Source organism: Schistocerca gregaria, chromosome 6 (genome assembly GCF_023897955.1).
Source record: "Schistocerca gregaria isolate iqSchGreg1 chromosome 6, iqSchGreg1.2, whole genome shotgun sequence".
Lineage (NCBI taxonomy): Eukaryota > Metazoa > Arthropoda > Insecta > Orthoptera > Acrididae > Schistocerca > Schistocerca gregaria.
In genome coordinates, this window is record NC_064925.1 from 285,376,006 (window position 1) to 285,397,918 (window position 21,913).

Sequence of the window (21,913 nt, forward strand, 5' to 3'; positions counted from 1 at the left end):
ACGCATGAATGTGTCAGTCACAATTATTTAAAATCCGAACTCGATGTGCCTGTAGAAAATTCAGAGTCAAGCGCACCCACGAAAATTTAAATTTGTCAGTGCAGTTCGCACAGCATAACTGAATGCACTGTACTACTTTCCAAAAACAAAGTCCAAAATGCGTCATAAACTTGTAAAGTCTTTTTCTATATGTCATTGTTTGGCCTAAAATATTTTAATTCCACAAAACATCAAGCGACGTGTTTCGGCGTAACTGTACTGCCGCCTAAATCGACCCATAGACGCTCAGTTATATTGACAGTACAGGGTGACAATTAGGTCCGGTAAAACTTTCAGTTATTTAGTGCATAAGAACTAAACATAGTACAGATGTCAAACATATTGCATTTTTAAGAGCAACTCTGCAAGTATTTTTTATTATAAACATTCGATATGCGAGCCATGGGTGACCTGTCAGACGTCAATACGGTAATCGAATTATTGCCATACCCGTCCCAGCGTGGCATAGTTGACTGTGGCAGTTGCTTCCCGTACTCTCTCCCGGAGTTCTGCTACATCACGTGGTAGAGGCGGTACATGCACCAGATCTTCAATGTCTCCCCATAGAAAAAGTCACACGGAGTGAGATCTGGTGATCGGGGTGATCCAACATACAGAAAGCTCGCTCCGCATCTGAGCGCGCCATGTTTGCGACTAGCGCTGGCTATCGGCAAATTACGAAACTACGCTGTGGCGGTATACATGGAGAAAAAAAACCTTTCAGAGTTTCTCTTCAAAATGACGTATATATGATATCTGTACAATGTTTGGTTATTGCGCAATAAATAATTGAAAGTATTCCCAGGCTTTATGTACACCCTGTATTTCCCGGATGCGCTACAATATTCACAGTCTAGAAGTGAGATTCACAGGCTGCCCAATAATATTAAGAATATCAAACATTTGGAAATATGTTGTGCTGTCTGGAAATACTGTGCCGTCTATGCAGCGTTGGCAATATTCTTGGCAGTCTGTTGCATACTACGCAGATCAAGGAACTTAAGTTAGGTTTGTTGTTGTATGGAAAATAAGTTCCAAATAAGAGGTAAGAGCATCATTCTTCGAGTGCATCGAAGTATACGTCATTGACGGCACTGTGGATGTTAGGGTACATGAGTACAAAAATATAAGTGTTAAGTATCATAAATGGTACGATTTGTTGCTTTGAAAATATAGGGAACGGCCAAGAATAAAGCTGTTTTTAAAAAATTTAACTTATGCAAAATTATGAATAAAAGTGTATGTAGATGTTTTTCTTTGTGTATACATTGCTTAATTGATTATAATTCCTTAATACACGTATTATTGCATGACACGTTTCCATAACTATGTCTCAAATGCTGTAAGGTGAATATGCATTTGTAAATTTCAAGTCTTCGAAAGAGCTGCTAGCAGCAAGGTATGGCAGCGTAATAGATAAGCGCTGACTTGATGGAACTGCGTCTCTCATCGTATTATTTTGTTGTTTGGTGATGGGGGTTTGGGGTCGCAGAAATTTATCCCTCGTCGGGGTCGACAAAGTGATCATTTGGCGCCAGTGTATGGAGGGAACCATTTCCAGATACGTATCAAATTTGGAACATTAAAACCCAAAAAGGTATGATAATTTTTTTCTCATTCAACCTTGGTTCCCTCATCACGTTTTCACAACTGATCTCTGACGCTTTTCGTTCAAATCTTTAATCCAACTTTTTTTTCTCTTAGAATAAAGTAGAGCAATTCTTACAGCAGCAGCATCTTATCGTCCAACATTCTGAACTACAGTGTTATTGCACAATATTATTGACGATATTATTGAACAGTCTAGGAAGACAATATTGAACAGTATTATTGTGAAACATAATGGCCGTCCAGAGGCCAGTTTATTCTCCAAGGCGAGGCGCAATCTGAACGGTCCGCGAACCATGTTGTTAAACGACGGGAACAGCAAAGTCTCATCCCTTAGATCTGAGCGTAAAAGTACGAAAATGATGGTTTACAAGACGTCAGGAGTATTATGGTTTGCTGAGGGATTGATGGAATTTTAAAAGTCAAATGACGGTCCAGTACCATCCTGGGAATTTGTTCCCGGGATCTCGATGGAGGTGTCCAAGGAAACGGATGAGGTGATAGTGAAGACTGTTTTTTCGCGTTCAATTTTTGGGCTTGATGATGATTGGCGACATGAATTTTCGAGGTTTAGAGATCTGTATCCCTGGATTCCACGTTTTATATATTGGGTGAGCCACATCTTCACCGAGAAGAAGATGTTGAGGGGTACCGTGTGAGTATTGCCACATTTGTCACATGTTCCTCCTGACGGGACATCCTCCTACGGTCTTCGACTGTTCATTACAGAGTACGAGTTTAATTATAATTTATTGAGATTGTTATCATAGTCTGCCTTGACTGTGTGACAATAGCTTTACATCAGTTATGAAGCCTTAATATTCAATAACCAAAATATACAACACACAACACTGAGTAATGCGATATTCCTCAGAGATACAAAATTACTGCGATATGTTTACCGTCGCTGCGTTAAGATCTCAGTGTAGCGTCTGTGTGCCGCTCTACGCAAAATGTGTATCGGCCTGCTCTTCGTCAGTAAACTAATCCTTAGTAATACCGTCGACATTTGTGCTGTTGTGCACTATTTTCAGTGCAATACAGATGCAAAGCTCATTGGGGCAAGAAACCAAGTGAAATGCAAGTATAACCTGATGTAAACTGTACTTTGTGACAAGTGGGCTCCCAGCAACTGACTACATGTGATAATATTTATGTCCGTTTTCATATGTTTCTTCTGACGGTACATCCAAAACTGTTCATAGTCATCATTAATGACAAGATGTGCTACACTTGCAAAACTTTTTATTTACTAAAGGATAAGCACAAACCGGTTTCAGGACTTGTGTCCCATCTTCAGATGCATCTGCAAAAGTATAAGTAAATAAAACTCAATCCGCACAGGCCATGAAGGCCCAACGGCACCGACCGGCCGCCGTGTCATCCTTATCCCACAGGCATCACTGGATGCGGATATATAAGAGCAACTGAACAGCACACCACTCTCCCGCCCGTTGTAAGTTTTCGTCACCGGAGCCGCTACTTGTCAATCAAGTAGTTTCTCAGAAGGGCTGAGTACACCCCGCTTGCCAACATCACTGGACAGACCGGATGGTTACCTATCTAAGTGATTGCCCAGCCCGACAGCGCTTAACTTGGGTGATCTGACGGGAACCGGTGTTACCACTGCGGCAAGGACGTTGGCTGGAAGTAAATAAAGTTAGCATTAAAAGAAACTAAAACCGAAGTTATACTAGAACTCTAAATGAACAAACCTCATTATGTACATGGAATGTGAGTCCTTATAATTCGAATAACAGAAGTTAAATTAAGTTGAAATAGTGCATAGAACAAGAAATTATCTCAATTCCTAGGACTGCCAAAGAGTCTCTCGCAGAGAAGGATTCCAAATTAAAAGAGCGGAAGCACCATAAATGAAATCAAAATATAAACTATTATACGATCCAAGATACCACATCACAATTCCAGAACTTACGATGATCCGGGCTTGTGGGAGCGTCAAACATGGATCCGCATCAAGTTAGACAGGTGGTCTTTCAAGAAACAAAATAACAATACGATAACAGCCTCTTCCAGCAGTGTGTAAGAAGCAAAAGTTTTCTCATTCTGCAGTTAATTAAAACACGCCGAGGAAGGCCATTTGCAACAGTGGCCAAAACGTCGGAGAATTTTACACATTGACGATGCGGTCAGAAGCCAAGTAGAATTTTAGTGACTTGACAACGACCACGGAAGCCTACGCTTACATTGTTTTAAATAACTGGGGCAACTTTCTTTGTTATTTGGCTTCGCACGCGCGGTAACGTTCGTGTCGCGACACGTCGAGAGGCTGACTGGAACTGTAGTGTCACTGTGTCTGCAATGATGGGAACAAAGAAAAATGCCATGAAATGACTGAAGCTGCGGTGTCCTGTGACGTACCTCGTAGGCGGAAGTGATGGCCAGGTCGTGGAAGACGGGCAGGAAGGCGAAGGCGCTCACCACTCCACTGAGCAGCACCGCCAGACAGACGTAGCTGTACTGCACGCCGTACAGGTAGGACTCCGTGGCCATCCCCAGCAGCGTGATGCCCGAGATGAAGCTGCCAAGGGGAATCAGGTTAGTCGAAACCTCACATGGTGCTATTCAACTTTATTTATTTATTCTAACAAGACCCAGCAGGTTCTTTCTTACATCGGACCAACTGTAGTGTCGCAAGTTGTTCCGAGCGAACGTTTGTTTTAGCATGTAATTTAGGGAGCTGACATCTAGCGGCCTACCCGGGAGACACACGTGCATCTATCACTGCCCGCCATCGGAAAGTTATTTAGTGTCTCTTACTTAACGCGTACATTCACCACCTATAAGACTCTCAATAAAGGATAGTAGTTTTTGTTTAATCCCTTTCAAAATTTGTATACTGCACTTTGTTATTAATAGAAAGGTGGTGTGAAAATCTCAGCTTTTTATTGGGCATATTATCGGAGATATAGAAAAATTTACTTTAAAGTTAGAAAAACTACACTTAAGAAAGGAAATTAACCCGGAAACATTTATGACTTGTTTCCGGTTGTCAATTGAAATACTCACCTGAAGTACCACAGTACAGAATTATATAACAGAAATATAATTTAAAAATTTCAAATACCTCAAATTTTCTAAGTATGAAATCTAGAATAAGTTGAGAAGGAACTATTAAAATCAATATTTATTTTATTATGTGTTATGTGAGCCTGTGAGTAAATGAGAGTGTGCATGTGGGACATTCGTCAAATTTCAATATTGCATTACATACCGTCTTAAGTTGGTTGGTTGGTTTGTGGCATTGAAGGGACCAGACTACTAGGGCCATCGGTCCCTCCATCTTAAGTAACGTGCAAGAGTTAGACATGCCTGTCGTGGAAAAATGATACTAGGAGATTTACCCACTTTGCTGATGATGTATGTTTAGGTGTGATTGCTATTTCAACAGAGCAGCCATAAAATAAGCTGGAGTAAAATCTGTATCTAAAAAATATTTCCAGAATTATTGTCTTTCGTTGTCGTTTATTAAACATTACTATAATACACTCCTGGAAATGGAAAAAAGAACACATTGACACCGGTGTGTGAGACCCACCATACTTGCTCCGGACACTGCGAGAGGGCTGTACAAGCAATGATCACACGCACGGCACAGCGGACACACCAGGAACCGCGGTGTTGGCCGTCGAATGGCGCTAGCTGCGCAGCATTTGTGCACTGCCGCCGTCAGTGTCAGCCAGTTTGCCGTGGCATACGGAGCTCCATCGCAGTCTTTAACACTGGTAGCATGCCGCGACAGCGTGGACGTGAACCGTATGTGCAGTTGACGGACTTTGAGCGAGGGCGTATAGTGGGCATGCGGGAGGCCGGGTGGACGTACCGCCGAATTGCTCAACACGTGGGGCGTGAGGTCTCCACAGTACATCGATGTTGTCGCCAGTGGTCGGCGGAAGGTGCACGTGCCCGTCGACCTGGGACCGGACCGCAGCGACGCACGGATGCACGCCAAGACCGTAGGATCCTACGCAGTGCCGTAGGGGACCGCACCGCCACTTCCCAGCAAATTAGGCAAATTAGGGACACTGTTGCTCCTGGGGTATCGGCGAGGACCATTCGCAACCGTTTCCATGAAGCTGGGTTACGGTCCCGCTCACCGTTAGGCCGTCTTCCGCTCACGCCCCAACATCGTGCAACCCGCCTCCAGTGGTGTCGCGACAGGCGTGAATGGAGGGACGAATGGAGACATGTCGTCTTCAGCGATGAGAGTCGCTTCTGCCTTGGTGAAAATGATGGTCGTAGGCGTGTTTGGCGCCGTGCAGGTGAGCGCCACAATCAGGACTGCATACGACCGAGGCACACAGGGCCAACACCCGGCATCATGGTGTGGGGAGCGATCTCCTACACTGGCCGTACACCTCTGGTGATCGTCGAGGGGACACTGAATAGTGCACGGTACACCCAAACCGTCATCGAACCCATCGTTCTACCATTCCTAGACCGGCAAGGGAACTTGCTGTTCCAACAGGACAATGCACGTCCACATGTATCCCGTGCCACCCAACGTGCTCTAGAAGGTGTAAGTCAACTACCCTGGCCAGCAAGATCTCCGGATCTGTTCCCCATTGAGCATGTTTGGGACTGGATGAAGTGTCGTCTCACGCGGTCTGCACGTCCAGCACGAACGCTGGTCCAACTGAGGCGCCAGGTGGAAATGGCATGGCAAGCCGTTCCACAGGACTACATCCAGCTTCTCTACGATCGTCTCCATGGGAGAATAGCAGCCTGCATTGCTGCGAAAGGTGGATATACACTGTACTAGTGCCGACATTATGCATGCTCTGTTGTCTGTGTCTATGTGCCTGTGATTCTGTCAGTGTGATCATGTGATGTATCTGACCCCAGGAATGTGTCAATAAAGTTTCCCCTTCCTGGGACAATGAATTCACGGTGTTCTTATTTCAATTTCCAGGAGTGTATTTGCATGTCAGACTGACGCAAATGCGTGTGTGTATAAGGCTTGATGCAGGCCAATTTTGGCGTGAGTGTGATCATGAGCGAGCATTCTGATTGGCAGTCAAAATGGTCAGCCAACCAGAAGTGAGACGGTTCCCACTCGTTACCCGATAATTATACCGGGAGAGAGGCTGGAAGAAGGATGTCGCTCGGTACCGTTGAACGCAGACAGTCATGTTACTAACGCCAGTAAAAATAATGTGTAAGATGAAGAATTACTTAGTATTTGAGTTATTGGTGAGCTAAGGTGATAGCAGTTGTTGTTGAGGACTGCCTGGCGAAATTTCAGAGGTTTTGACTAAATCAGTTGGACAGATTTCGCATGTGAAATATTGACCTCCATGGAATCTGCGTGCAATGTTTCAATATTCAACTATTTCTACAGAACTTTTTTTCATAACTAGAGTTGCGCGGCCTCAGTAATTGTAGATATTAGGAGGTGTTTTTTTTATCAATGCTGCTTTTACATGAGCTTGTAAGTTTCTATGTTGCCGAGTGAAGGGACATTGAGCAGACGCCGTTCTGAGGTAGGTGAGATTAAATTTTCAGCCTGCACAGTGACAACGGTGAATAGACACGAGAAATTAAAGCCCGACCCACCGTACAGGGACTGACACATACAGTACCGTTTTACATCAAACTTCCGAAGATATAACATGTTTAATATGACAAATAGAATTAAAATCATTTGAGTGTTTGAAGTGGCAAAGAGAGAAAATAATACTGTCGATGAACTAATAAAGTTTATGCTGTGTAAATTGAGGATGGATAGGGAGAAAGGAAGGGACTGCTGACATCAGTTGCATCTGGATTATATGCAGAATTAGCGACGAGGTGTAAAATTTCGTGCCGGATCGAGATTCGTGCCTAGTCTCCTGCTTAATAGTTAGCTAAGTTAACCACTGCTTCATCGAGGCGCAGTATTTATCGCAGTTGCGCGGACTTTCTCGGCCGACCTACGTTCCCACATAGCGCCAACTATCCACAGTCCCCGTCCATGCCCTCCATGCTTGCTATTTTGAGATATCCGGAAGAACAGACATCACGCATTCATATAGTTCATATAAAGTTAATGCTGGCTGCACTTGTACTACTGCAGATGCTGCCACCAATAGCGTTAATAGTAACAACAATAACAAAGACAATAGTAACAATAATGACAGTAGCAGATGTAAAAATAATTTATAGATGTACAAAAAAAATGTCTCTGAACACTATGGGACTCAACTGCTGTGGTCACCATTCCCCTAGAACTTAGAACTACTTAAACCTAACTAACCTAAGGACATCACACACATCCATGCCCGAGGCAGGATTCGAACCTGCGACCGAAGCAGTCGCACGGTTCCGGACAGCGCTCCTAGAACCGCGAGACCACAGCGGCCGGTTATAGATGTACAACATAGATGTTTTCCGATATAGCGAGTTCCGGGGAAAGGAAATTCAAAGAGACAGCACCACGTAAGAATACGGGGGAAGTAGGAAGATCTGCATAACGAGTGCGTACTGGGACGATGACAACCCTTAGTGTGGCTTCAGCAGATATGTCAGTCTTCTGAAGCTGATGATGTTATTCCAAGTTATGTTCCTGATACTGGGAAGGACATATTCATCTTAAGTTCAACCCTAATGTAAACAAACGCCGCCTGCTCAGCACTAACAGTCATTGGTTGTCAGGCATTGTACATCTATTCCACATGCTGTAATGCAACTAGAGATAGGCCATAGTTATGCATCAGTTCTTTCGTTCATTCGATACGAATCGGTCGACAGCCTTCATGTAATTGATAAACTTGTTTTTTTTCCGCTCGTAGATGTCAAATAATTTATTAACAAAATGGTTCAAATGGCTCTGAGCACTATAGGACTTAACATCTGAAGTCATCAGTCCCCTAGAACTTAGAACTACTTAAACCTAGCTAACCTATGGACCTCACACACATTCATGCCCGAGGCAGGATTCTAACCTGCGACCGTAGCGTCGCGCGGTTCCAGACTGAAGCCTCTCTAACCGCTCGGCCACACCGGCCGGCTAATTTATTAACTATTGACTCTTGTTTGTCCGTTTGGTATAAAAGTAGAGGCTGTGCTGGGGAACAACTCGGTCTAGGGCGCCGTGCCACGGTTAGCGCTGCTGCTCCCTCGGAGGTTCGAGTCCTCCCTCGGGTATGGGTGTGTGTGGTCCTTAGCGTAAGTTAGTTTAAGTTAGATTAAGTAGTGTGTAAGCCTATAGACCGATGGTTTCAGCAATTTGGTCCGATAGAAACATACTGCAAATTTCCAATCCACAAATGTTTATTTTAAACTAATTTCCTGATGAGCTAGAGACTTGAAATTTTCAACACAGCTCAGAAGTAGATGACAATGGAATATTATCTTGCTTTCTTGTCGGTCTGTTCTGAGGGGTTAGGGGTGAGAGAAAGTTCGTTAGTGCCAGACATCTCAGCTGCTCTGCAGGATCAGTGAGCTGTGCAGACAGAACTGGAGTTTGTTCCAGGTAGTATGTGAGTGGATGGAGACAGCTGAGCAGACAGGGGGAGGGGAGAGAAGATATGAACGCAGAGAAGGGGAGGAGGAGATGCCTGCACTATATGTGAATACACGGACACAGGCGCAAGTCTACGTAAAAAGGTAGTGTACATGTATATAATTATTGAAAAATATAATCTCATTAAAATATTTGAAATCGTTTGAGAAATTATAGATAAACAAGACTAAAAAGCAGAAAATAACTATTTATAAATAATTTTTTTAACATAAAATGTTTTGGAATGAGACTAAATTTCTCTTAGCCCTATATAGATTCCTAAAGCCATAAATATATGACTGAAAATTTGTGCTTGCGAGTTTTTATTATAGATCTGACAGTACTTCTAATATTTATAATGTGAAAAGTGCACATGGAATAGATAAAGTTAGGATGTGACCTATTCGCCCATCGGTTTCTCTGAAGTATCTGTTTGGGTTTGGAATCTTTATAGGGCAGGGGCAAATATTATATACATTTTGGTCCGATTTAAAAACGTGTCGAATTAAAAATTTAATTTTATCTGCATAATTATTTCTCATTTATTTGCAATTTCGAATATTACTACTCATCTTTTGGCAGCTGGAAGCATACCACAAATCAGCCCATATGTCAGTTCACAAAAATTAGCGTTTGTTCTATATAAAATACAAAATCTGTGTGTAAGCTATACTTCAGTCTCAAATACATATTTTTGTGCTGCCGCTGGTGATTATTCGAGTATCTTATGATGTATGAATACAAGAAGTTGTGGGTATTTGCGGTTGAGACAAGTAGTGCTGGCGTGCAATTTCTTGCATTTTACACACAACAAACGCTTGTTTTTGTGAACTGTCACATGAACTAATTTGTTGGATGTTTTCAGTTGCCTGAAAAAGTAATGTTCGAAGCCGTACTCGCAATAAACAAAACATAAATTATTTAACACCTATAAGCAGAAATAAACAGGTTTAATGGTAATGATTCTAGTATGAATGACGTAATCAGGCACAATAAGACATTCGAAGTCTTCGGTATTTTCTCGGCCAGCATTTTAAATGTTTCAGTAGTGTAGTGCTTGTTTCAAGTCTCAACCGACAGTCGATTTCTCTGTTCCGCGAGTAGTGCTCTTGTGGTATTTTCATTTGCGTGCACTGTGAAAACATGTGAAGTTCTTCGAGTTCTGCAGTGAATCATAGACGCTGAAGGTTAAAAATAGGTGAGCGGCAGATTTTGCTTAGTGCCTTCAAAAGTTTATAGAAATAATCCGTCGCTGCCGATACAGCAGTTTTCAGAAATCACAGCTGTGTTTTTAGCAGAGTCGAGTGCATTCGGTGCGTACAAAGAAAAACAGAGCAAAGCTAAACTGTCTAGTCCTGGTAAGACGAGAATCTCTTTCCAAGCATTTATCCCGACTTGTGGGTTCTGCTTTGTAAGTACCGATTTGGCATGGATGCCCATCGTGCCACCACCCCATAACCCCTGGGACGGAAACAGTGAACCCAAGCGTCTAGTGTAAATCATGTAATAGTGCGAATGTGTTTCAAATGCCTGTGAGTCGTGTAACTGAGGCGGGACGTGGGGGCCAGCCCGGTCTTCACCTAGTGGGATGTGGAAAACCGCCTAAAAACCATACCGAGGTTAGCCGGCACACTAGCCCTCGTCGTTAATTCGCTGGGAGAATTCGATCCGGGGCCAGCGCGCCTACCCGAGTCCAGGAAGCACCGCGTTAGCGCTCTCAGCTACCCTGGCGGCTCCTGGCAAGACGAGAATGTGGCAATCTAAAAATATGACGGTTTTGTGCAAGACGCTGTACGGTCTAAGTTTCATGCGTTTTTATTCAGAACTAAAAGCCTATAATAAACAGGGTTCTTCAAGTGGTGATCTTAGAAATTGCATTAAGTGAAATTTGAAGTTATAGTGTTCGCTTGCTGTACATCGTTTTTACAAGTCTCATAAACAACGCCGATACGACTTCAAATTCCCTAACTGTCATCACGAAAATTTCAGCGAGCCTTCTTTCGTAACAACACAATGCACAAAGTGATTTAGGCTGACGGCCGGAGTGGCCGAGCGGTTCTAGGCGCTACAGTCTGGAACCGCGCTACCGCTGCAGTCGCAGGTTCGAATCCTCCCTCGGGTATGGGTGTTTGTGATGTCCTTAGGTTAGTTAGGTTTAAGTAGTTCTAAGTTCTAGGGGACTGATGACCACAGCAGTTAAGTCCCATAGTTCTCAGAGCCATTTGAACCATTTTTTGATTTAGGCTGTTCATTTCCTGCTGAATACATAAATGAGAGACCGTTTATACTTACAAAAATTTCTATTTGTCGTCTTTTTAACAAATAATTTGTAATGAAGTTCTAATTTTTGGTGCACAAGCAGTCAGAGCATAGCATCGCTCCGCTGGTCGTACGTCAGTTGCAGAAAGGCGACTACGAAATTATGGCTCCGTGTACCACCTTCAGAGCATCCACTACTATTTTGGCACTACTGTGGAAATAACAGCTCTGCCTCAGCAGTTGTGAGAAGTGTTAAGCAGGCGGGAGCAGTAACACCGTCATGGCAGTCACGGAAACTGACCTGTTTATGCAAAGCGAGCCGAAACAAGTTGAGCATCGCCATACCAACGGCACAGCACAGCGATTTGTCTGTTCTGGGACTGGATGACTCGTTTTCTCACTTTCGACGGAATTCCCATAGCATATATGCTTAGAAGTGGTACATCACCATAACAAATGAGCACCTCATCTGTAAACACTGAGGTGACGGAAGTCATGGGATGCCTTTTAATATCGTGTTGGACCTATGTTTTGCAAGGCGTAGTGCAGCAGCTCGATCTGGCATGGACTCAACAAATCGTTGGAAGTCCCTTGCAGAAATACTGATCCAAGCTGCCTCTAAAGGTGTCCATAATTGAGAAAGTGTTGCCGGCGCAGAATTTTGTTCATGAACTGGGCTCTCTCTATTATGTCCCATAAATGTTCGATGGGATTCATATGGCTAAATCATTCGCTCGAATTGTCCAGACCAATCGCGAACAACAGTAGTGGCCTAGTGAAGTGGCGCATTGTCACCGATAATAATTCCATCGTTGTTTGAGAAGATGAAGTCCATAAATGGCTGCAAATGGTCTCCAAGTAGTCAATGATCGATCCAGCTGGACCAGAGGATCCAGTCCGCCACCAGTTTACACAGTACCTTGCTGACAACTTGGGAGCGTGGCTTCGTGGAGCTAGAGCCGCACTCTGATCCTGCCATCAGCTTTTATGAACTAAAATAGGGGTGCACCTGATCAGGCCACGGTTTTCCAGCCGTCTATGGTCTGGCCGATTTGGTTACGAGTCCAGGAGAGACGCTGCAGGCAATGTCGTGCTGTCAGCAATGGTACTCGGCTAGGTCGTCTGCTCCCATAGCCCCATTAAAGCCAAATTTCGTCACACTGTCCTAATGGATACATTAGTGTTACACTATTTGTGGGGTTATTTCACGCCGTGTTGCTTCTACTTTAGTACTGAAAACACTACGCAAACGCCGCTGCTCTCAGTCATTAAGTGTAACCCGTCAGCCACTGCGTTGTCCGTGGTGAAAGAGAATGTCTGGAACGTATTTTCGACACACTCTTGACACGATGGATATCGGAATATTGAATTCCTTAACGACTTCCGAAACGTTATGTCCCGTGCGTCTAGCTACAACTATAATTCATCGTTCAAAGTCTGTTAATTCCTGTCGTGCGCCCTTAATCACGTCGGAAACCTTTTCACATGAATCACCTGAGTACAAATGACAGCTCCGTCAATGCAGTGTTCTTTCATATTTTGTGTACGCAATACTTCTGACGTCAGGATATGTGCGTGTCGCTATCGCATGACTTTCTCAGTGTATAAATACCCGTCATTAGGAGGGCTACTCCAAGCAACGGGACTATATGCATCTGCTAGTAGCTGTCACAATTTTGGGCCTTTACCATAATTTGGTAGGCGCCTTTTTGCCAACTGACGTACCGCCAGTGGCGTGATCCTTTGCTCTGACTGCTTGTGCACCAAAACTTACAACTTCGTTACAAATTATTTGGAAAAAAGACGACAAATAGAAATTTTTGTAAGTATAAACTGTCTCTCATTTATGTAGTCACTAGGAAATGGCCTCAATCACTTTACGAAATTATCATGATGGCAGTTAAGAAATTTGAAGTCGTGTAGGCAATGATTATGTGACTTGTAAAAACGATGTACAGCAAGCACAAAGTATAACTTCAAATTTCTCTTAATACAATTTCTAAGACGCCGATTGTCTTCAAAGTGGCCGAGTCGTCGAAGTACCCTGTTTATTGTAGGCTTTCAGTTGTAAATAAAAACGCTTGCACAGAACCGCCACATTTTTAGATTGCCACATTCTCGTCTTGCCAGGACCCTCCAGGGTAGCCGAGAGCACTAACGCGCTGCTTCCTGGACTCGGGTAGGTGCGCCGACCCCAGATCGAATCCGCCCAGCGGATTAACGACGAGGGCCAGTGTGTCAGCCAGCCAGCCTGTACGTTGTTTTTAGGCGGTTTTCCACATCCCATTAGGTGAATAGCGGGCTGGTCCCCACGTCCCGGCTCAACACGACTCACAACATTTGCACTATTACATGACGGCGCAGACGTTGACACTGAAACATCCCCTTTGGAAAATTAATGAATTACTGTGCTGGTAAACCCCTTACGTTATTTGATTTTCAAACAGCTGAGCAGAACTGAACGTACTCAGACATTTCGCTCTTTACTTATTCTGATAAACAGTAAACTGACACACAATATTTTTAGCGCAACGCAATCTGACTTTCAATAATCCTTACAAAAGAATGGCCCTTACTAACAATAACCTATACCTTTCATGAATCACTTAACTCACAAAAATCTTCGTTACTCGAAATACTGCAATACAGCGAGCGCACATACTGCAAGCTAAATAAAAGATTCTAACTACAGAAGGCACCAACTACTGATAGGCATAGTTAGCAAATGAAAGATTTTGATAGGGAACAAACACTGTATTTACCTTAATAGTGTTCAAAAGTCATAATATATATATATCAGTTCATGACATCCAGTCTTACAAATTTACTGTCTCTGATGGACACAAGTCCAGATCATCCGGTCTCAGAACTCCGCTATGTGTCTCCCCACATCCACCACTGCTGGCGGCTCACCTCCAACTGCGCAACGCTACAGGCCTTTGAACATCAAAATGCTCAACACTATTATAGCGAATATTTCAACAATGCCATCCAGCCACAGACTGTACACAGCACAGCCTGTGACCTTCATACTGAGCGATACGTGGCGTTACCAACATAAAAACCTAAACAGCCTACTTACAACACCATCTGCGAGAGCACTACGTAATTTCCAACCAATGAGAAGCCGTCTATAGGCTACATAAGGTCGCCACAGCAGCAGCGTTGACAGTCAACTGCTTCTGACGAAGACGATGGAGGTAATCGTCGAAAGCTCGAGGCTTTACTCTGAAGTGGCGCGGCAAGAAATACGAGAGTTCTAACAGACTGACCTGGCGATGAGTGACAGGGACACGGGGATGGTGCTCATGGAACGGCCGCCCACCAGGTAGGCGTCGGCGCCGGAGGAGCGCGCGAAGAAGCCGTAGTAGACGCCGATGGCGGCGCTCACCAGCAGCATGCAGCCGAACACCGCGTAGTCCACCGCGCCCAGCACCGGCGCCGAACCGGTCGCCGCGTCCATCCTGGGCCGCTGCGCTCCGTCTTCTGATCCCTGGACTGGCGTCGAACACGGGCCGCACTGGCTGAAGTACCTGGGGGACGTGGGAATAACGTTACGCGAGCGATTTCTTTAAGCCTCAATGTTACGACAGGGAACTACCATACACACATCCAAAAAGGTTGAATGTTTACTGTCTAACCTCCTTGCCTAGGGACGCCAGATGAAAGTTGATGTCGTCAAGCCCTGAATGAAAATTGCACAACGTATAACTGAGGAGGGGAGTTTGAGAGCGCTACCTAGAGAGCGTGCCCTTTCTGTACGATACTAGGCAAGGGACGGGGACTCACAAGCTGATGTGCCGGTCCTTGCATTCTATGTCTTTTATTTTAAATGAATTCCTTTAACTTGACTTTTTTGTGGTTTTTAAGGTATGTTAAAGATTGATGACAATTGATTACCTATTTATTTTAAACATTATCGCTCGATTTTCCAGTTTACAGATATTACACTTTTACACCTTATAGCTCGGGTATATTATATACTAATTTGCACGCACATTTCTACGGGCAAGACGGAATTGCGTTGGCCAAATATATACCACCAAAGTCTTCCAATATTTTACATAGGACATCCACTATGTGAGGAGGTTAACGGGCAAACTGGGGACCAGATACACTAACAGAGGGGTCAAATTTCCGAAATTAAACGAGCGAGAACATCATTTCTTAAACAATCCAAAGCTGGAAATAAAATAAGTAAGTACAAATATTCAAATACCTCTCTTCTATGCGTGAACATTGAGACACACGCACTGAGGGCACGTCTGCTCACTTACCCGTCTGCTGTAACACTCCCTGAATATGGCGGGCACCCGGAGGTCTTCCGGGGCCCGGTGGAGGGGATGGTCGAACCACTTGGCCGTGACCAACCTCTCCACCCCAAATCTTGTGACACTGGAACGTCTTTGCCTTTTGCGTGCCTGTGCTATCTCTCTGATCCCCTATCTAGGAGTGAGGTAGGCACTACTATTCTACAGAACTACTTCCCAACGAAGATTTGGCCACGCTTTACGGAAAGGTGTGAGGAGGATTAGGAAAGTTCATGTGCAGATTCACATTCACGTATCAAGAAATGCATAATACACGTCACATATAAATACGTGTTATGAAGCCTGACACATTTCTTTCCACCCGTCCACATGTGCTCTGTTGCTCCCGCGGCCGGCGGCGTCGTGCAATAAAATTGGCGGCAGAACCGCCTCTGTTTGTATTTCTCGGTGCGAGCGAGCAGCGAAACCTGCTGCTTATAGAGCGGAAACTACTGTACCGTTTCAAGGTTTTGCATCACCTCAGTAAGTGTAGACCAGATATGGCTCAAATTCAAAGATACAGTATCGACAGCAAATAGATAGATTCATACCGCATAAGTTAATAAGAGACGAGACTGATCCACCATGGTACACAAAACACGTCAGAACACTGTTGAAGAAGCAACGAAAAATGCATGCCAAACTCAGAAGAACGCAAAATCCCCAAGACTGGCTAAGTTTCACGGAAGCTCGAAATTTAGTGCGGACGTCAATGGGAAATGCTTTTAATAGTTTCAACAATGAAACATTGTCTCAAAATATGGTAGAAAACTCAAAGAGATTCTGGTTGTATGTAAAGTACAACAGTGGTAAAAAACAGTCAATACCGTTACTGCGAGACAGCGATGGAAATGTTACCGATGATAGTGCCACTAAAGCGGAGTTACTAAATACAGTTTTCCGTAATTCCTTCACGAAAGAAGACGAAGTAAGTATTCCAGAATTAGAGACCAGAACAGCTGTTAGCATGAGTCACATAAAAGTAGATATCTTACTGGTGCGAAACAACTCAAATCACTTAAGAGAGACAAGTTTTCTGGTCCAGATGGTATACAAATCAGGCTACTTTCAGAGTATGCAGACACAATAGCGCCTTTCTCATCAATCATATACAACCGCTCACATGACGAAAGGTCTGTTCCTAAAGACTGGAAAGTAGCACAGGTCACACCAATATTCAAGAAAGTAATTAGCAGTACCCCATTGAATTACAGATCCATATCACTGACCTAAATTTGCAGTAGGATTTTGGAGCATATACTGTACTCTGACATTATGAATAACCTTGAAGAAAATGACTTATTGATTCATAACCAACACGGATTCAGAAAATATCGTTCTTGTGCAACACAGCTAGCTCTTTATTCCCATGAAGTAATGTACACAAGGGATCTCAGATCGATTCCATATTCCTAGATTTACAGAAAGTTTTTGATACCGTTCCTCACAAGCGACTATTAAAGAAATTGCGTGCATGTGGAGTATCGTCTCAGATGTGTGACTGGATTCGTGATTTCATCTCAGAGAGGTCACAGTTCGTAGTGATAGATGGTAAATCATCGAGTAGAACAGAAGTGATACCTGACGTTCCGCAAGGTAGTGTCATAGGCCCTCTGCTGTTCCTGATTTATATAAATGTCCTAGGTGATAATATGAGCAGCCCCCTTAGATTGTTTGCAGATGATCAATTCCAATTACGAAATGATCTAGAGAGAATTTCTGTATGGAGCGAAAAGTGGCAATTAGCACTAAACAAAGAAAAGTGCGAGGTCATCCACATGGGTACTAAAGGAAATCCGATAAATTTAGGGTATATGATGAATCGCACAAATCTATGGGCTGTCAGTTCGACTAAATACCTACGAATTACAATTACGAGAAACTCAAATTTGAAAAACCTCATATTTAATATTGTGGGTAAGGCGAAACAAAGACTGCGCTTTGTTGGCAGAACACATAGAAGATACGACAAACCCACTAAGAGACAGCCTACATTACACTTGTCCGTCCTCTGCTGCGCGCTGTGGGATCCTTACCAGGTAGGATTGACGGAGGAGCCGGCAGGGGTGGTTTAGCGGTTCTAGGCGCTACAGTCTGGAACCGAGCGACCGCTACGGTCGCAGGTTAGAATCCTGCCTCGGGCATGGATGTGTGTGCTGTCATTAGGTTAGTTTGGTTTAAGTAGTTCAAAGTTCTAGCTGAAGATGAACAGATAGAGAAAGTGTATGAGGATATTGAAAGGGTAATGCAGTATGTAAAGGGGGACGAAAATCTAATAGTCATGGGCGACTGGAATGCAGTTGTAGGGGAAGGAGTAGAAGAAAACGTTACAGGAGAATATGGGCTTGGGACAAGGAATGAAAGAGGAGAAAGACTAATTGAGTTCTGTAACAAGTTTCAGCTAGTAATAGCGAATACCCTGTTCAAGAATCACAAGAGGAGGAGGCATACTTGGAAAATGCCGGGAGATACGGGAAGATTTCAATTAGATTACATCATGGTCAGACAGAGATTCCGAAATCAGATACTGGATTGTAAGGCGTACCCAGGAGCAGATATAGACTCAGATCACAATATAGTAGTGATGAAGAGTAGGCTGAAGTTCAAGACATTAGTCAGGAAGAATCAATACGCTAAGAAGTGTGATACGGAAGTTCTAAGGAATGACGAGATACGTTTGAAGTTCTCTAACGCTGTAGATTCAGCAATAAGGAATAGTGCAGCAGGCAACACGGTTGAAGAGGAATGGACGTCTCTAAAAAGGGCCATCACAGAAATGGGAAGGAAAATATAGGTACAAAGAAGGTAGCTGCGAAGAAACCATGGGTGACAGAGGAAATACTTCAGTTGATTGATGAAAGGAGGAAGTACAAACATGTTCCGGGAAAATCAGGAATTCAGAAATACAAATAGCTGAGGAATGAAATAAATAGGAAGTGCAGGGAAGCTAAGACGAAATGGCTGCAGGGAAAATGTGAAGACATCGAAAAAGATATGATTGTCGGAAGGACAGACTCAGCATACAGGAAAGTCAAAACAACCTTTGGTGACATTAAAAGCAACGGTGGTAATATTAAGAGTGCAACGGGAATTCCACTGTTAAATGCAGAGGAGAGAGCAGATAGGTGGAAAGAATACATTGAAAGCCTGTATGAGGGTGAAGATTTGTCTGATGTGATAGAAGAAGAAACAGGAGTCGATTTAGAAGAGATAGGGGATCCAGTATTAGAATCGGAATTTAAAAGAGCTTTGGAGGACTTAAGGTCAAATAAGGCAGAAGGGATAGATAATATTCCATCAGAATTTCTCAAATGATTAGGGGAAGTGGCAACAAGACGACTATTCACGTTGGTGTGTAGAATATATGAGTCTGGCGAAATACCATCTGACTTTCGGAAAAGTATCATCCACACAATTCCGAAGACGGCAAGAGCTGACAAGTGCGAGAATTATCACGCAATCAGTTTAACAGCTCATGCATCGAAGCTGCTTACAAGAATAATGTACAGAAGAATGGAAAAGAAAATTGAGAATGTGCTAGGTGACGATCAGTTTGGCTTTAGGAAAAGTAAAGGCACGAGAGTGGCAATTCTGACGTTACGGCTAATAATGGAAGCAAGGCTGAAGAAAAATCAAGACACGTTCATAGGATTTGTCGACCTGGAAAAAGCGTTCGACAATATAAAATGGTGCAAGCTGTTCAAGACTCTGAAAAAAGTAGGGGTAAGCTATAGCGAGAGACGGGTCGTATACAATATGTACAACAACCAAAAGGGAATAATAAGAGTGGACGATCAAGAACGAAGTGCTCGTATTAAGAAGGGAGTAAGACAAGGCTGTAGCCTTTCGCCCCTACTCTTCAATCTGTACATCGAGGAAGCAATGATGGAAATAAAAAAAAGGTTCAGGAGTGGAATTAAAATACAAGATGAAAAAGGATATCAATGATACGATTCGCTGATGACATTGCTATCCTGAGTGAAAGTGAAGAAGAATTAAATGATCTGCTGAACGGAATGAACAGTCTAATGAGTACACAGTATGGTTTGAGAGTAAATCGGAGAAAGACGAAGGTAATGAGAAGTAGTAGAAATGAGAACAGCGAGAAACTTAACATCAGGATTGATGGTCACGAAGTCAATGAAGTTAAGGAATTCTGCTACCTAGGCAGTAAAATAACCAATGACAGACGGAGCAAGGAGGACATCAAAAGCAGACGCGCTACGGCAAAAAAGGCATTCCTGGCCAAGAGAAGTCTACTAATATCAAATACCAGCCTTAATTTGAGGAAGAAATTTCTGAGGCTGTACGTCTGGAGTACAGCATTGTATGGTAGTGAAACATGGACTGTGGGGAAACCGGAACAGAAGAGGATCGAAGCATTTGAGATGCGGTGCTATAGACGAATGTTGAAAATTAGGTGGACTGATAAGGTAAGGGATGAGGAGGTTCTACGCAGAATCGGAGAGGAAAGGAATATGTGGAAAACACTGATAAGGACAAGGGACAGGATGATAGGACATCTGCTAAGACATGAGGGAATGACTTCCATGGTACTAGAGGGAGCTGTAGAGGGCAAAAAGTGTAGAGGAAGATAGAGATTGGAATACGTGAAGCAAATAATTGAGGATGTAGGTTGCAAGTGCTACTCTGAGATGAAGAGGTTAGCACAGCACAGGAAAGGAATTCGTGGCGGGCCGCATCAAACCAGTGAGTAGACTGATGACAAAAAAGTTCTAGGGGACTGGTGACCTCAGAAGTTAAGTCCCTTAGTGCTCACAGCCACTTTGCGTATCGTCAACAGTTCTTTCGGATATTCCCTTTCAAAGGAACCATCCCGGTATTTACCTGGAGCGATTTAGGGAAATCACGGTAAACTTGAATCTTGATGACTGAACTCTGATTTGAACAATCGGCTCGAATGCGAGTCTAGTCTGCTAACAACTGTGCCATCTCGCTCCGTGATAGTACGGAAAGTATTTAATTCTAAATGTTCTTAAATCCTGGGGCGCGGTATTTTATTTTTGGTCCCTTTTGAAATATTTGTTGACTTTCTGAAAATAAGTGTTGATGAACGAATCTCTCACCAACCGAACCAGCATTTTCGGAGATAACTGACTTTACTAAACCACTCCTTACAACACAAAAAATAGTCTCAGTAAAGATGAGGTCAAAATACTATTTAGTTCACCTTACAGTGCAGCACGAAAGAGGTAAATAACTTTCATCTAATAAATTTTACCTCAAAGCCTTCTTCTTCCGATTCTTATACATCAGACCAGTGAGTGAACTGGTTGACACCTCGACATCTTGGATATTCTGGAATCCAGCCGGATGTTCGCGTCGTTCTCGCACGATATTCAACAGCGTGTCTCGCTGTCTTCTTCAGGTGCTACCTGAGACTGGTCCTTGAATCGAGTCCAGTATTTATGCCTGGAAGGAGCTGGGCGTTCCCTAATCGTTCCGCGCCGAGTCTACTGTTCCGTCAGTGGTGCGCGCGCGCCAGACTCGGCTTCAATAGACCCCTCCAGTCGCGGGTGTTCCGACTGCCGTCCGCGCCCGTTTTGGCCGTCCTCAACGGTTGTGGTCCTCATCTGAGGTGTGTCAGAGCCGATCTGAGATGACGAGTACTCTGTATCATGAATGTTACTACGATTTCCACTTCTGTTTCGTGCTGGGCGCTCCATAATCGGTCCGCGCCGCGTCGTGTATTCCGTCTGCCGTCCGCGCCCGCCTGACGCGCCTACATTGGGCCTCTCTGGTCGCCGGTGTTCCGCCAGCTGTTGAAGTCGAGTTCATGATCTGGTGAGTGTCAAATCTGGTCTCTAATGTCCGACACCTTGTCTCGTGGCTGTTCTCTAGGTATCCACTTCTATTTCTTGCAGAATCCCGGAGTGTCCTACGTTGAGTTTTCACAAGCACTGGACTCCAGGCAGTGCTCATTTGGTATCCCGAGTCACGGTTGATTAGATTGTCTGTGACCTAAATCTCAATGGCTTCTTTAATGACACTGTCCCAAAATGTTGAGTTCTGTATCACAATCTAAGTGTCACTGTAATCCATTGAATGACCAAGTTCCAGGCAATGCTCTGCTATGGCTGATTTAGTTGCCTGGTGTGTCTCTGGTGTTCTTTACACCTGATGTCCACAGTTCTGGTGGTCTGGCCAATGTATGACATCCAACACTGGCATG

General features: G+C 43.8%; 1 protein-coding gene across 3 annotated transcripts in view; it reads right to left on the minus strand.

The window, feature by feature from the left end:
* LOC126278408 (sodium-coupled monocarboxylate transporter 1-like) overlaps positions 1 to 21,913 on the minus strand; it is a 173,057-nt gene that overhangs the window by 119,704 nt on the left and 31,440 nt on the right. For all 3 annotated transcript variants that reach the window (XM_049978513.1, XM_049978515.1, XM_049978512.1), the window contains 2 exons: positions 14,683 to 14,943; positions 4,030 to 4,189 (listed from right to left, as the gene is read on the minus strand). In XM_049978513.1, the coding sequence (XP_049834470.1) occupies positions 4,030 to 4,189; positions 14,683 to 14,873 (351 nt within the window). In that variant the 5' untranslated portion in view covers positions 14,874 to 14,943. The remainder of the gene's footprint in view (positions 1 to 4,029; positions 4,190 to 14,682; positions 14,944 to 21,913) is intronic.